This window comes from Argopecten irradians, chromosome 13 (assembly GCF_041381155.1).
Source record: "Argopecten irradians isolate NY chromosome 13, Ai_NY, whole genome shotgun sequence".
In the NCBI taxonomy this organism is placed as follows: Eukaryota; Metazoa; Mollusca; class Bivalvia; order Pectinida; family Pectinidae; genus Argopecten; species Argopecten irradians.
In genome coordinates this window covers 25,178,447-25,192,558 of record NC_091146.1, presented here as the reverse complement: position 1 = coordinate 25,192,558, position 14,112 = coordinate 25,178,447, and the positions used below count along the sequence as shown (strand labels likewise).

General features: G+C 34.8%; 1 protein-coding gene across 7 annotated transcripts in view; it reads left to right on the top strand.

The window, feature by feature from the left end:
• LOC138306722 (ankyrin repeat and SAM domain-containing protein 6-like) overlaps positions 1 to 14,112 on the top strand; it is an 80,698-nt gene that overhangs the window by 42,656 nt on the left and 23,930 nt on the right. For all 7 annotated transcript variants that reach the window (XM_069247185.1, XM_069247184.1, XM_069247188.1 and 4 more), the window contains one exon: positions 3,958 to 4,041. In XM_069247185.1, coding sequence (XP_069103286.1) covers positions 3,958 to 4,041 — 84 coding nt within the window. The remainder of the gene's footprint in view (positions 1 to 3,957; positions 4,042 to 14,112) is intronic.

Genomic DNA, 14,112 nt, shown 5'->3' with positions numbered 1-14,112 from the left:
TGAGTGATATTCAGATATACAAGGTCTCCGCTCCCTTGGGAGTACGATCCCACTTAGCATGGGATCAATGATGTCATGCACGGCATGATTCTGTACTGTATATAATTGGAAAATGTACCACACGAAAAAAAAAAAAACGTCGACACAATATTGGTCTCCATCGTCATTGAACAACAACAAAGACGCCATGCTGAGCCAAATCACCAAAACAACCAGACATCGAGTGTTGGGCCTCTACGGCATAACACATTAAACATAATGGAACTACAATGTTGCATTTGACTCTACACTTCACCGTAAATAATACAGGCAACACCGACTTTAAAAGACACACAGAAGTATAAAGAAATACAAACCTTTCACACGTGGTATACGTACATGTATTTCATGTGTTTACTGACGTAAATACGTATTGTTATTTGCAAACTCGACCCGAATTACTAACATGTTTAGTAGAGTCTCACGGAAGAAAACAATCGATGATTTCCCAGCCTCATAGACGGTTTGTGTTATTATTTTCCGATTATATTGTTTTGTTTGGGCACATACAAAAGATCTATGGATACAAAGATATGTATTGACACATCGGGCACTCTGTAAAAACATTCCCGACTTCAGCAAGTGTATGCATTATGCATGACATAGGACATTACTTTGACTGACCGTTGCTTTCGCTGCCATTCTTGCGTACAACCCCGAGTTTGAAAAACGAGCGCCCGGCTTTGACGCGACATCTCACGCTAAAACATTTACAAGTGTGACATTGACTTATCTTCAAATCAGTGGAAGTTTCTTAAATAATTTCAATAATAAGTGTAAATTTGGTATACACTATCCATTTCATAATGCAACTTATAAAAAATGTAGATTATAAATGATAAAATCATAAAATCCATACATCTATGTATATGTTTTACACACATTATATGTCATGTGGTTCATATTTCTTTTTGTAAATTTGGCAATTAGTCATTCTGTATTTTTAAGTGGCAAACATTAGATTTATAAGAAGGATCCTGTTTTAAAAAATAAATCTAATAAAATCATAGTTAATCGTATCAACCAATGATAATATCATGTTTGTTTGCAGGGGGATTCCGTATGTAAGACATGTGTATGACAATAATTGTCTGGATAGGATATTTATTTTTTTTAATCTCGGGGATATCATGGACATTAATGATTTTACTATAATGTTCGAGCTATTAAAGTACAAACGTTGTAAAATATGAAAAGACGTTGCACCTTTATCGCTGATATGAATAAAATAATCATTTATTTTGATAAAACATGGTCCGCAGTGTAACATATAATATACATTAAGAAACGTTTTATTATCCGTTTTAATTTAATATAACATAATATTATACAGTATATTAGATTTCCATCGAGGATATCAATATGTTATTGCGTTTCAGTTTTTACACATAAAATGAGTAATTGAAATATTGTTGTTAAAAAAATCTGGTCAAGGGAAAACAATTTTAACGAAATATAACTTGCTGTTTTATAACATATAACTCAGGTTGGGTCGTTTTATGGCCAGTCTGTGACATACGGTTAGCTGGATATTTCATTTTATTCCAAATATGAGGCACTTTCACATTTTATCTTAAAATAGAATAAAAACAGACAGGCCATGTGCTAGGAAGGTCCTACATGCACCTCCAAACCCCTGACCCTTTATGACCCACCGATTACACATAAATATGTTAACATTACATTAGTTGGAATAGATTTCTTATTATGCCGTCACCTATTATGCCGCATTGGACAAATGAGGTATGAAAATGACCACATAATAGACCACCAATTACCAAGCAGGAATAAATAATCCAATATATGTGGTGATATGTATGCAGGACATGAAATAAGTCGGTTTTAAGCTCAATTATTGTAATTTTTTAGCAAACTATTATTCCTAATCAGTTTTTTGACCTCTTATCAATCAGTAAACTCAAGGACACAAATATAACACCCCCCAAACAAAAACCAATAAACTTTATATAGATACAAAAGATAATTATTGTTATATCATTTAAGGATTACAAAACATCACCGGGTCGCGTATACTGGGCATATGATTGTTATTTTTCAAACTCCAAACAAGGAGTTTTATAATTTAAATAGAACTTTGACTATTGCCGATTTATAAGTAGAAAATAATGAATTTAAAGACATCTGAATATCTTGGTAGGACTTCACAGTTCCTAACATAATCCATAAATTCAAAATTTTGTAGACTAGTAGCGTCTAAAATATGATTACAGCACAACACTTACTGATGGTGTAACAAATGTAGCATAAGATAAGCTTATGTTTCCGTTAATATTCTTAACAGTTTCCAAAACGTTTGTCGTTGAAAATGAGCACATTAATTGTGTATTACCTATGTATAACACAAGCATAGAGTCAGATGTTACTACAGTGTCACATTATTTCTTTCACTGCTTCTAAATTATAACCATTCATATTTTTCTTTCACTGGTTCTCAATAATAACCATTACCATTGTTCGTGCTTTCTCCCTTACTGCTCTATCCAACGAAGTGACTCGGTATATCTAGTAGCTGGTACAGGCAGACCGAGCAATCGAGATATCAGTATCCATTTCGTCGAAAGCCAGAGCGTCTTTGATGTCGACGAGCTAATAAATCATAGCTGATCCACATTATGTAAATTGTGTAATTGGTCCTTCTTGGCACATAACTCCATAATCCGTATGAGGTATCATCCATTAACCTTATGGACCCTCGTGCGACCCTAGATGGCACGGATGACTTTCTCGAGGTCATAAATATTAAATGTTTTATTCTCCTCATACAAATCACTTGCAGCGAACTATAGACTGTTCTGGTTCGTCTTTAATTGTCTGATTTCACCTCCCTTGAATGTGCTGGATATGTCACATCAGGTGTATGCGCGGAGGTGCATTAGTGCTTTACACCTTGTATTCTCCTTTGTAATATCTGGAGTTGTCCAACGAATGCCAAAAAACTCCAGGAGCAGCATTGTTATCCCTATCTGCAAAGAATGATATTGAAACTCAGCGTCCCATCAAAGGCGGGGGCGGGGGGGGGGGGGGGGGGGCGAGGGATGCAGATTCCGAAGATGTTATATGCTGCATGTATGGGAGAGACAAGAGTATCGATGTTACATCTGAATCTAAAGGCCGAACGGTCTTCTTTGACCTGTTGACCTTTTGAAAGGTATAGTCATTATCTTTGATACCAGCCGAGCAAATAAGCAAAGGCAGGCTACACTCAGAACCACTGCACAGCACTTATGTGTCTCCACGCGTACACCATATGTGACACAACCAGCGCCAGATGTACATACCGTTAAAGACTCTTCAGAAATAAAGTTCTTTAACGTGCTCTCCAGAATTTGCAAAGAGTGGAACATAACTGAATACTTCATTTATGACTTCGACGGATTCACTTCTGCCATTTATGGTCGCCGGGGGTCCATAAGAATGAGGAATTGTGCTTCATACTAATAAAAGAGTAAAAAAGTAGAAATGTACCTAGACCTATAACACTGCAAAATTTGAAATAAAAACCGGAGCGTGGGCAGATTTCACTACCTCACCTTTGGTAAAGTGTTATTGTTCTTACTTCATTTCATTCACTTTGTGACATCCTTTTTGTGTCATCCTACTAGTATTTGTTGTTCGTGATTGTTAAAATATACGTAAACTGTTATAGGCAACTAACTCACCGTGGAAAATGTATAATTATGTTTTTTTTTTTTATTTCTAGATGTGCGTTTTGAGACTTTATGTTAATGTACGCATGTGGTGCATATATCAAATCGTAATAATTAGTCACACTTTTTGCAATATATTATCAAGTGACATAAGTCACAATTGTATGGAAGTTTCAGTCTATAAGACACATCAATTATTTAAATGAGATGAAATCGTATTCTTCATTTATTATATCATGTTCGTTTCTAGGGGAATTCCGTGGAGGCAGCTGCAACATGTGGACGAGCAGACATAGTGAGACTACTTCTCGATAAAGGAGCAGACGTAAATAAGGTTAGTGGCTAAACACGTTCTATATAATCAACTGTGGTCGACTTATATACATTGTGTTAATTCGACATATTTTTTTTTATATCGAATGCTCTATCTATATACAGGCAAAATTTAATTTTGGTGATATCATCTATGATAACTATAACATTCATTATCCTTAAAACACTGCTAGTTTATATTGAAAAAGGCTGTACACAAAAGGGATGGCGAAAGCAACGGTGAGTAAAAAAAATCTCTTATGTCAAGAGATGCACACATTTGCTTATGTTGGGAATGCTTTAACGACGTGTGAATGCATATATTCGTGTCCATAGATCTTGTGTATGTGTCCAAACAAAAAATTATAACCAGAAAACAATAGCACAAACCGGCTATGGGACTGGGAAATCATCGATTTTTGTTTCCTTGAGAGTCTACCAGGCATGTTCATAATTCGGTCCGGGTTTAGAAAAACAATACTTATTGCATACTATTACATGTAAGTATACCACGTGCTAAAGTTTTCGCGTGCATATTAAGGCTTCAACCACAGGGGCTCTCGCTTTTTCCCAAACCACTAGCTTCATTCTTTTTTCCCTATTTTTTCATCAACAAAACGTATCAACCAACACAATATCAAGTTTTGACATTTTTTAGTATATTTTGTTAGCTTCTCATTATAATTTAGATATCTTGTGTTTGTGACATAACATACATTTTTTTACGAAACAAATTCCATGAATATACGAATCACTTTCGATGAAGCTGCGGACGGGACAGGATGAACAAGCTTATCCTTTTACACACGCATTCGGGTCAAAAGTCAAATCCAATACGCCGTTAAACGGCACTGTTTATTCGATTACGTCACTATATTCAATATATTTTTTAGTTTCGGATAACAAAACAGCTGGTTAGGCGTTTGGAAATCATGACTCAAGGCATATATGAGGGTATTTAAAGAAATGACCAACCAGTCTATGTTATGCATACTATTTTGTCTTTCGATTTTGATTCTGGTCCTAAAATTATTTTGCATTATATAAAAACTATCCTACTAAAGGACAGAACAATCTAAATATGTGCATGTGTACATTCCACAGCAAGATGAACCTTGCTATGTTTTTCTACCCACGATGATTATGTACTTAAAATCATAACCCCGATTGTATACTTACTTCACATAAATAACGACATTTAAAACGATGTAATTTATCAATGTCCATGTATTAAATTAGAATACCAACTTAAATGTTCTCTTCCATTTACTAATGTCAATCTCATTGATTCTATTTGTTTTCAGATTGAAAACACTTAAAACTAGGGTGACCTTTTGTTACTTTTAGCGTTTCAAACATCTCGACCATTCCAGCTGATTCCACTGTATCGTTCTTTTGAACATCATGGCTAGATGTTGCTAGATTCCGTCTTTGTCCTCTGCTCGTCAAAGGGATTATTATGTTAAACTTATTATAATATTTTTTCCTTTATCTTTGTATATTTTCTATAGTTTCTAATTATATATCATCTAATCGCATTTGTTGTATGTATGACTTGATAAAGTGGCAGACAATCTACAAGGTCAGGATTACTTCCTTTTCAAATAATCATATGTAGTATTATATTAAATGCATAATTTTATCACTTCCTTCTTCCTGCTTTACTTTCTTCTTCCAAACGTCTCCCTTGACATCACTTGACGTTGGGCCTTTTGTTGATCGCTCGCCGCTTTGAGGAAGGCTCTGGGTTCTGTCTCCTGGTCGAGACACACCATAGTCTATAAAAGTGGTAGTTTCTACTCCTGCTTAGCGCTAAGCATTAAAGGAATAAGACGACTGGTTCGCCCGTTGTCAGTATAATGTGACCGGATGGGGTGGGGTGTGTGTTGCTTGGTGTCTTCGGCGGCGTGCTTCGGTGGTATGACACAATAAAAAGAGCAATAGTTCCACTATACAAGAAGACACAACACGAATATACCACAACCTTCCAAAACACACATCCACACTTTATACACGCAACACACCGCATACATGGGAGGCCGTCCTTACATGGACATGCCTGTTAAAAGGACGTTCATTTAACCAAAATACAAGAAACAAAATACACTTATATACCTGTTTTTGTCCTAAAAGTACGGTCATGCTAAACTTAAAGCCTGGGTAAGATTCAACATATATATTAAGTACATGTGTAGTTTATTATTTTTAACTTTAGGTAAAAAAAAAATGCATATTATACATGTAATTATATTTCTGTTGTTACCTTGACTTTGGCGGTTTATATATTGTCTTTATTGGTAGATACAGCCAATGGAAGAACTTCTTTTTATTAACTAGTCATGTCAATATGGTAACGAAAAAAATGTAGATGATGCACTGTCAAATACATATCAATATACAGTCGAAACTCGTTATCTCGAAATTCAACGGACCAACGAAAATAATTCGACTCATCCGGAATTCGACTCAAACATATTGTCATTAGGTTTGGTCAGAACGTGGTTTTTAACTGTCCTTATCTTATGACTATTACGACCGGACACATGTCCATTACCTTGATCAACATATTATCGTTATGTTCCAACTGATAAGATTTGTATTAAATCATTTTAATTATATATTTTCATTTTTTTTGATAAATAAGTAAACCTGAATTACGATAACATGATTGTGAAGATAATGGGCATGCACCCTGATATCCCGTAGGTGGTATACTGACTTCAATGGTTCACACAACAAACTTATACGGAATAAAGTAGCTGAAAAAAATATAAAAAAAACATCTTTCTTATATCGGAATTGAATGGTATTTCAAAATAAGAACATAACAAAATCATCAATAGTTTTCACCTATCGTAAGCAGACTACAAACCCCGTTTCCGGCTCTCACATTTATGTTCACTTATACTGGTTAATATAGTTTACGGTAAATGAAACGAAAGTAGTTTTCTTATACCAACGAAGAAATACATTGCATGACTAAGATACTGGTACATATGCAACGACTAGTTAAACATTTACCATTGTAGGTTGGTTGAATTATTTTGCACTATCAATATTCTATACAAGCCTTAGAAAACACTTTCGTTCTAATGATTCCTGAAGAAACACGTGCACGCTTCCGGTCATAATCAGCCTCGCTGATCGAGCCATGCTGAGTGTGATTGAATAAAGAACAGTTCAATTACGAAAACAACGTATAGTGTTTAATGCCATATACATGTACATTATTACTAAAGTATCCCAAATCATTATTTGTCATCAGCTTCATTTTTCACGCCTAACACATTTTGCAGTGTTCACGATCACGAGCGCCCGTAGTTTGGGGAAAAGCAAGAGCCTCTGTGTTTGAAGCATTATTAAGAACGCGAAAACTTTACCACGTGTGTACTATAACGATGCATTGGTATGAAAATGTAATTTAAAGATTAAAGTTAAAGTAAGAAATATACAACATAAAGCTTGATGATATGATTGACCAATGTGAATATATCTTCAGGCAGTTTGATTCAGGAACATCGGCTAAGAATTACGTCCAAATAGGAAGTTATTTCATATATAGGAAGTTGTTATTTAATCATTGACTGACATCATTTTGGGAATCGTGATCTTTCGCCATTCCTGCTTTCTGGTATCTAATATATATGGGGATATGAGTGATATTCAGATATACAAGGTCTCCGCTCCCTTGGGAGTACGATCCCACTTAGCATGGGATCAATGATGTCATGCACGGCATGATTCTGTACTGTATATAATTGGAAAATGTACCACACGAAAAAAAAAAAAAAAAACGTCGACACAATATTGGTCTCCATCGTCATTGAACAACAACAAAGACGCCATGCTGAGCCAAATCACCAAAACAACCAGACATCGAGTGTTGGGCCTCTACGGCATAACACATTAAACATGATGGAAATACAATGTTGCATTTGACTCTACACTTCACCGTCAATAATACAGGCAGCACCGACTTTAAAAGACACACAGAAGTATAAAGAAATACAAACCTTTCACACGTGGTATACGTACATGTATTTCATGTGTTTACTGACGTAAATACGTATTGTTATTTGCAAACTCGACCCGAATTACTAACATGTTTAGTAGAGTCTCATGGAAGAAAACAATCGATGATTTCCCAGCCTCATAGACGGTTTGTGCTATTATTTTCCGATTATATTGTTTTGTTTGGGCACATACAAAAGATCTATGGATACGAAGATATGTATTGACACATCGGGCACTCTGTAAAAGCATTCCCGACTTCAGCAAGTGTATGCATTATGCATGACATAAGACATTACTTTGACTGACCGTTGCTTTCGCTGCCATTCTTGCGTACAACCCCGAGTTTGAAAAACGAGCGCCCGGCTTTGACGCGACATCTCACGCTAAAACAGTTACAAGTGTGACATTGACTTATCTTCAAATCAGTGGAAGTTTCTTAAATAATTTCAATAATAAGTGTAAATTTGGTATACACTATCCATTTCATAATGCAACTTATAAAAAATGTAGATTATAAATGATAAAATCATAAAATCCATACCTCTATGTATATGTTTTACACACATTATATGTCATGTGGTTCATATTTCTTTTTGTAAATTTGGCAATTAGTCATTCTGTATTTTTAAGTGGCAAACATTATATTTATAAGAAGGATCCTGTTTAAAAAAAATAAATCTAATAAAATCATAGTTAATCGTATCAACCAATGATTATATCATGTTTGTTTGCAGGGGGATTCCGTATGTAAGACATGTGTATGACAATAATTGTCTGGATAGGATATTTATTTTTTTTAATCTCGGGGATATCATGGACATTAATGTTTTTACTATAATGTTCGAGCTATTAAAGTACAAACGTTGTAAAATATGAAAAAGACGTTGCACCTTTATCGCTGATATGAATAAAATAATCATTTATTTTGATAAAACATGGTCCGCAGTGTAACATATAATATACATTAAGAAACGTCTTATTATCCGTTTTAATTTAATATAACATAATATTATACAGTATATTAGATTTCCATCGAGGATATCAATATGTTATTGCGTTTCAGTTTTTACACATAAAATGACTAAATGAAATATTGTTGTTAAAAAAATCTGGTCAAGGGAAAACAATTTTAACGAAATATAACTTGCTGTTTTATAACGTATAACTCAGGTTGGGTCGTTTTATGGCCATTCTGTGACATACGGTTAGCTGGATATTTCATTTTATTCCAAATATGAGGCACTTTCACATTTTATCTTAAAATAGAATAAAAACAGACAGTCCATGTGCTAGGAGGGTCCTACATGCACCTCCAAACCCCTTACCCTTTATGACCCACCGATTACACATCAATATGTTAACATTACATTAGTTGGAATAAATCTCCTATTATGCCGTCACCTATTATGCCGAATTGGACAAATAAGGTATGAAAATGACCACATAATAGAACACCAATTACCAAGCAGGAATAAATAATCCAATATATGTGGTGATATGTATGCATGACATGATATAAATCGGTTTTAAGCTCAAATATTGTAATTTTTTAGCAAACTATTATTCCTAATCAGTTTTTTGACCTCTTATCAAATAGTAAACACAAGGACACAAATAGAACACCCCCCCCAAACAAAAACCAATAAATTTTATATATATATATACAAAATATAATTATTGTTATATCATTTAAGGATTACAAAACATCACCGGGTCGCGTATACTGGGCATATGATTGTTATTTTTCAAACTCCAAACAAGGAGTTTTATAATTTAAATAGAACTTTGACTATTGCCGATTTATAAGTAGAAAATAATGAATTTAAAGACATCTGAATATCTTGGTAGGACTTCACAGTTCCTAACATAATCCATGTTCATGTACAAAATTTTGTAGACTAGTAGCGTCTAAAATATGATTACAGCACAACACTTACTGATGGTGTAATAAATGTAACATAAGATAAGCTTGTGTTTCCGTTAATATTCTTAACAGTTTCCAAAACGTTTGTCGTTGAAAATGAGCACATTAATTGTGTATTACCTATGTATAACACAAGCATAGAGTCAGATGTTACTACAGTGTCACATATTTCTTTCACTGCTTCTAAATTATAACCGTTCACATTTTTCTTTCACTGGTTCTCAATAATAACCATTACCATTGTTCGTGCTTTCTCCCTTACTGCTCTATCCAACGAAGTGACTCGGTATATCTAGTAGCTGGTACAGGCAGACCGAGCAATCGAGATATCAGTATCCATTTCGTCGAAAGCCAGAGCGTCTTTGATGTCGACGAGCTAATAAATCATAGCTGATCCACATTCTGTAAATTGTGTAATTGGTCCTTCTTGGCACATAACTCCATAATCCGTATGAGGTATCATCCATTAACCTTATGGACCCTCGTGCGACCCTAGATGGCACGGATGACTTTCTCGAGGTCATAAATATTAAATGTTTTATTCTCCTCATACAAATCACTTGCAGCGAACTATAGACTGTTCTGGTTCGTCTTTAATTGTCTGATTTCACCTCCCTTGAATGTGCTGGATATGTCACATCAGGTGTATGCGCGGAGGTGCATTAGTGCTTTACACCTTGTATTCTCCTTTGTAATATCTGGAGTTGTCCAACGAATGCCAAAAAACTCCAGGAGCAGCATTGTTATCCCTATCTGCAAAGAATGATATTGAAACTCAGCGTCCCATCAAAGGCGGGGCGGGGGGCGAGGGATGCAGATTCCGAAGATGTTATATGCTGCATGTATGGGAGAGACAAGAGTATCGATGTTACATCTGAATCTAAAGGCCGAACAGTCTTCTTCGACCTGTTGACCTTTTGAAAGGTATAGTCATTATCTTTGATACCAGCCGAGCAAATAAGCAAAGGCAGGCTACACTCAGAACCACTGCACAGCACTTATGTGTCTCCACGCGTACACCATATGTGACACAACCAGCGCCAGATGTACATACCGTTAAAGACCCTTCAGAAATAAAGTTCTCTAACGTGCTCTCCAGACTTTGCAAAGAGTGGAACATAACTGAATACTTCATTTATGACCTCGACGGATTCATTTCTGCCATTTATGGTCGCCGGGGGTCCATAAGAATGAGGAATTGTGCTTCATATTAATAAAAGAGAACCAATCCAACCCTTCAAAGAATGTTGATCTGGTGTCTTTTTCGTTATGCCGGTGAAGTCTGGAACAGCATATACGATATGTGAATCATTAGGTTGGAAGCTGAAAGAGCTCCCACATCCCTGAATCCGATGTGTTTGGTGTGAACTCTGGCCATAGACGGACGATGAAAGATGACAAGCTGGAACTATGGTGGTAAACCGCGGAAGTTCTGCCGCATCAGCTCATTGACATCGAAGACTACACTCTGACTTTCGACGAATTGGATTATGATTACTAGATTACAAACACATATGCGAATATGCGAGAAAACACGCAAAATGATTATCATTGAGCACCAGTGAAAGACATATGCGACAATGTAGTAACCATCTGACATTTCCTTACGTTATACACAGTAATTAAACAATATATGTGCTCATTCTAAACAACACAAAACGTTTCGAAAACTGTCAAGATATTAATGGAAACCAAGGCTTACTGGAATTTTAATTTGATATCCTATTAGTTGGCGTTGTGCTGTAAAAAATCATTTTGAGACGCTAGCCGTCTACAAAATGTCGAACATAAGAATGTATTATGTTAGAAAAGTTCAAGTCCCACATAGATATTCAGACAATTTCAATTCGGAATTGTTGCGACATGACTCGTCAATAGCCAATGTTATATTAAAGAAATAATTAATACACCTTGCAACTGTAGTGTCATCGGTTTGGAAAAAAATACCAATCATGTGCCCAGTATACGCACCCGATAATGTTTTGTAATCCTAATGATGATATAACTATGCTTCTCTTTTGCATCTCTAATTATATTATATTATAATTGTTCTTTCTTTTTGAACTTTGTTTTATTGTTGTTGTTGTTTTCCTGATTTATAAAAGAAATCGATTAGGACTAACAGTTTGCTCTTTGGAAAAAAAAATTGCTGCGTCAAGTCAGATATCAGAATTTGGAGAAAAAAATAAATAAATTAAATCCTACTATTTGCATGACCTGCGTACAAATCACTGCATATATTTGATGATATAGTCTTGTTATGTATTTGTTGTTCTATTGTAGTCATATTGATATCGCATTTGTCCAATTCAGTCAATGTAATGACTATTTTCACTTTTTGTGAAATTCGAGATAACGGTCATTTTGATGACGTCATAACCTGAAGTTCATTCCAACTTATGCAAAGCTAACATTTTGATTTGTAAACAGTGGATCAAAAGGGTTCAGAAACATATTAGTTCGAAGATTTGGGGGTGCATGTGGGACCCTCATAGCCCATAACTTAAGATACCTACTTCGATTTTAAAGATATCACTACCATGATTTACTCGCAAAAAACAAAATTCAAAATTATCATTTCTAATATAATGTTGAATTAATTAGCACTTGAAAATTGAAAACGAAATGTTCACTCTTTGACCTCAGAAAATACCATGAGCTTAGAACAAGTTGATGTCCTGAATAGCAAACGAATCAGGTTATCACTGACAGCCCGTTATATGGACAAAAGTGAAAGCTCGCATTTTTACTTAAATTCCGATATGATATAAAATGTCTTTATTTCTCAAACGCTTCTAAATGTATAGGGTTATTCGTAATTCCTCAAGTATGATTAATATTAATATGCCGCTATTACACCATGAGCGTCGTTGAGGGATATAAAATGTGTTCATGTGTGCAATTTGAGACTGGTAGTTAATATACGGTTAGCGACTTTGCTCTATCAATGCGGATATGTATTAAATTCTTTCTGTGTTTTTCATTACTTCGATCCAATTTTATCAGAGTAATTTCCCATTTGAACGGTTTTTGACAGGGATCATTTTTTGATATAATTTGTGTTTGAGCTCAATTAGTTCAATATAAATAGAAAATCAAGAAATCAATACATCAATGTGCATGTTTTAGTCACTTTTCATTATTTGATCATATATGTGTTGTTCACATTTATGATTGTAAATTTGACAATCAAGCAGTATGGTCGTATGCAATATTTGAAGTAACACCTTTTGTGTGATATAGCCACATACCTAAGCACGATTACGTCAAGATTTGTGGAACAATTTTAGTGCCGATACATCGATACGTAAATGTTTTGCCACTTCAGAAGATTTTATAATACACGTGTGATACATATACCTGATTGTTTACTAGATAATCAGCCACGTTTGTGCAACATTATTATTAAGTAACATAAATCATAAGTATACGAGAGTTCAGTTTCTAAGAAAGAGAAATTATTCAAATGACAGCAGGAAGAAATGGACATAGAGACATATTGACACTACTGCTTGAGAAGGGGCATACATAGATAATGTTAGTGGCTAAACACGGTTCTATTGATGCAAATGAAGTTTGTAAGACTTAATTTTGTCTCTCTTGATCTGCCAATAGTACAATTCAATCTGGTCGAATCCAGAGACATTAGCTTAATACTTTAAAAACCAAGGTACCGACATTGTAAAGCTATTTAGATTATGCTAGTTAAACTTATATCTTTAGCATCAAAAACAAATCATGAATTTTGTTTGACACCATCAACACCTTTAGCGTGTTTAATTAAAAAAATTGTCAGTCTATGTCAACGAATTAAGTAGATATTACTTGACAAAAAAGAGTTATAATTGAATCACTTATTAATTGTTTAATAATCCAACATAAAATTATGTAATGCAAATATGAAATTTTATCCTGCAACTGCCCCACATACTGACGGGTAACTACTGCCAGCTAAACTTGTGCTTTATTTTTGGGTTAAAAAGGAGGGTCAATTTTCTGTTTTGTCCAGTTATGTTGCAAACAGAATAGCATACACGTCACAATATCCAGCAGATTGGTGTTTATTGTTTGTTTTTATTTCTCTATGTGCATTTTGAGATTGTAGGGTAAGTTTCAGTAAGCTTGTCTGTTCTGTTGATGGAGACATTTATTGAC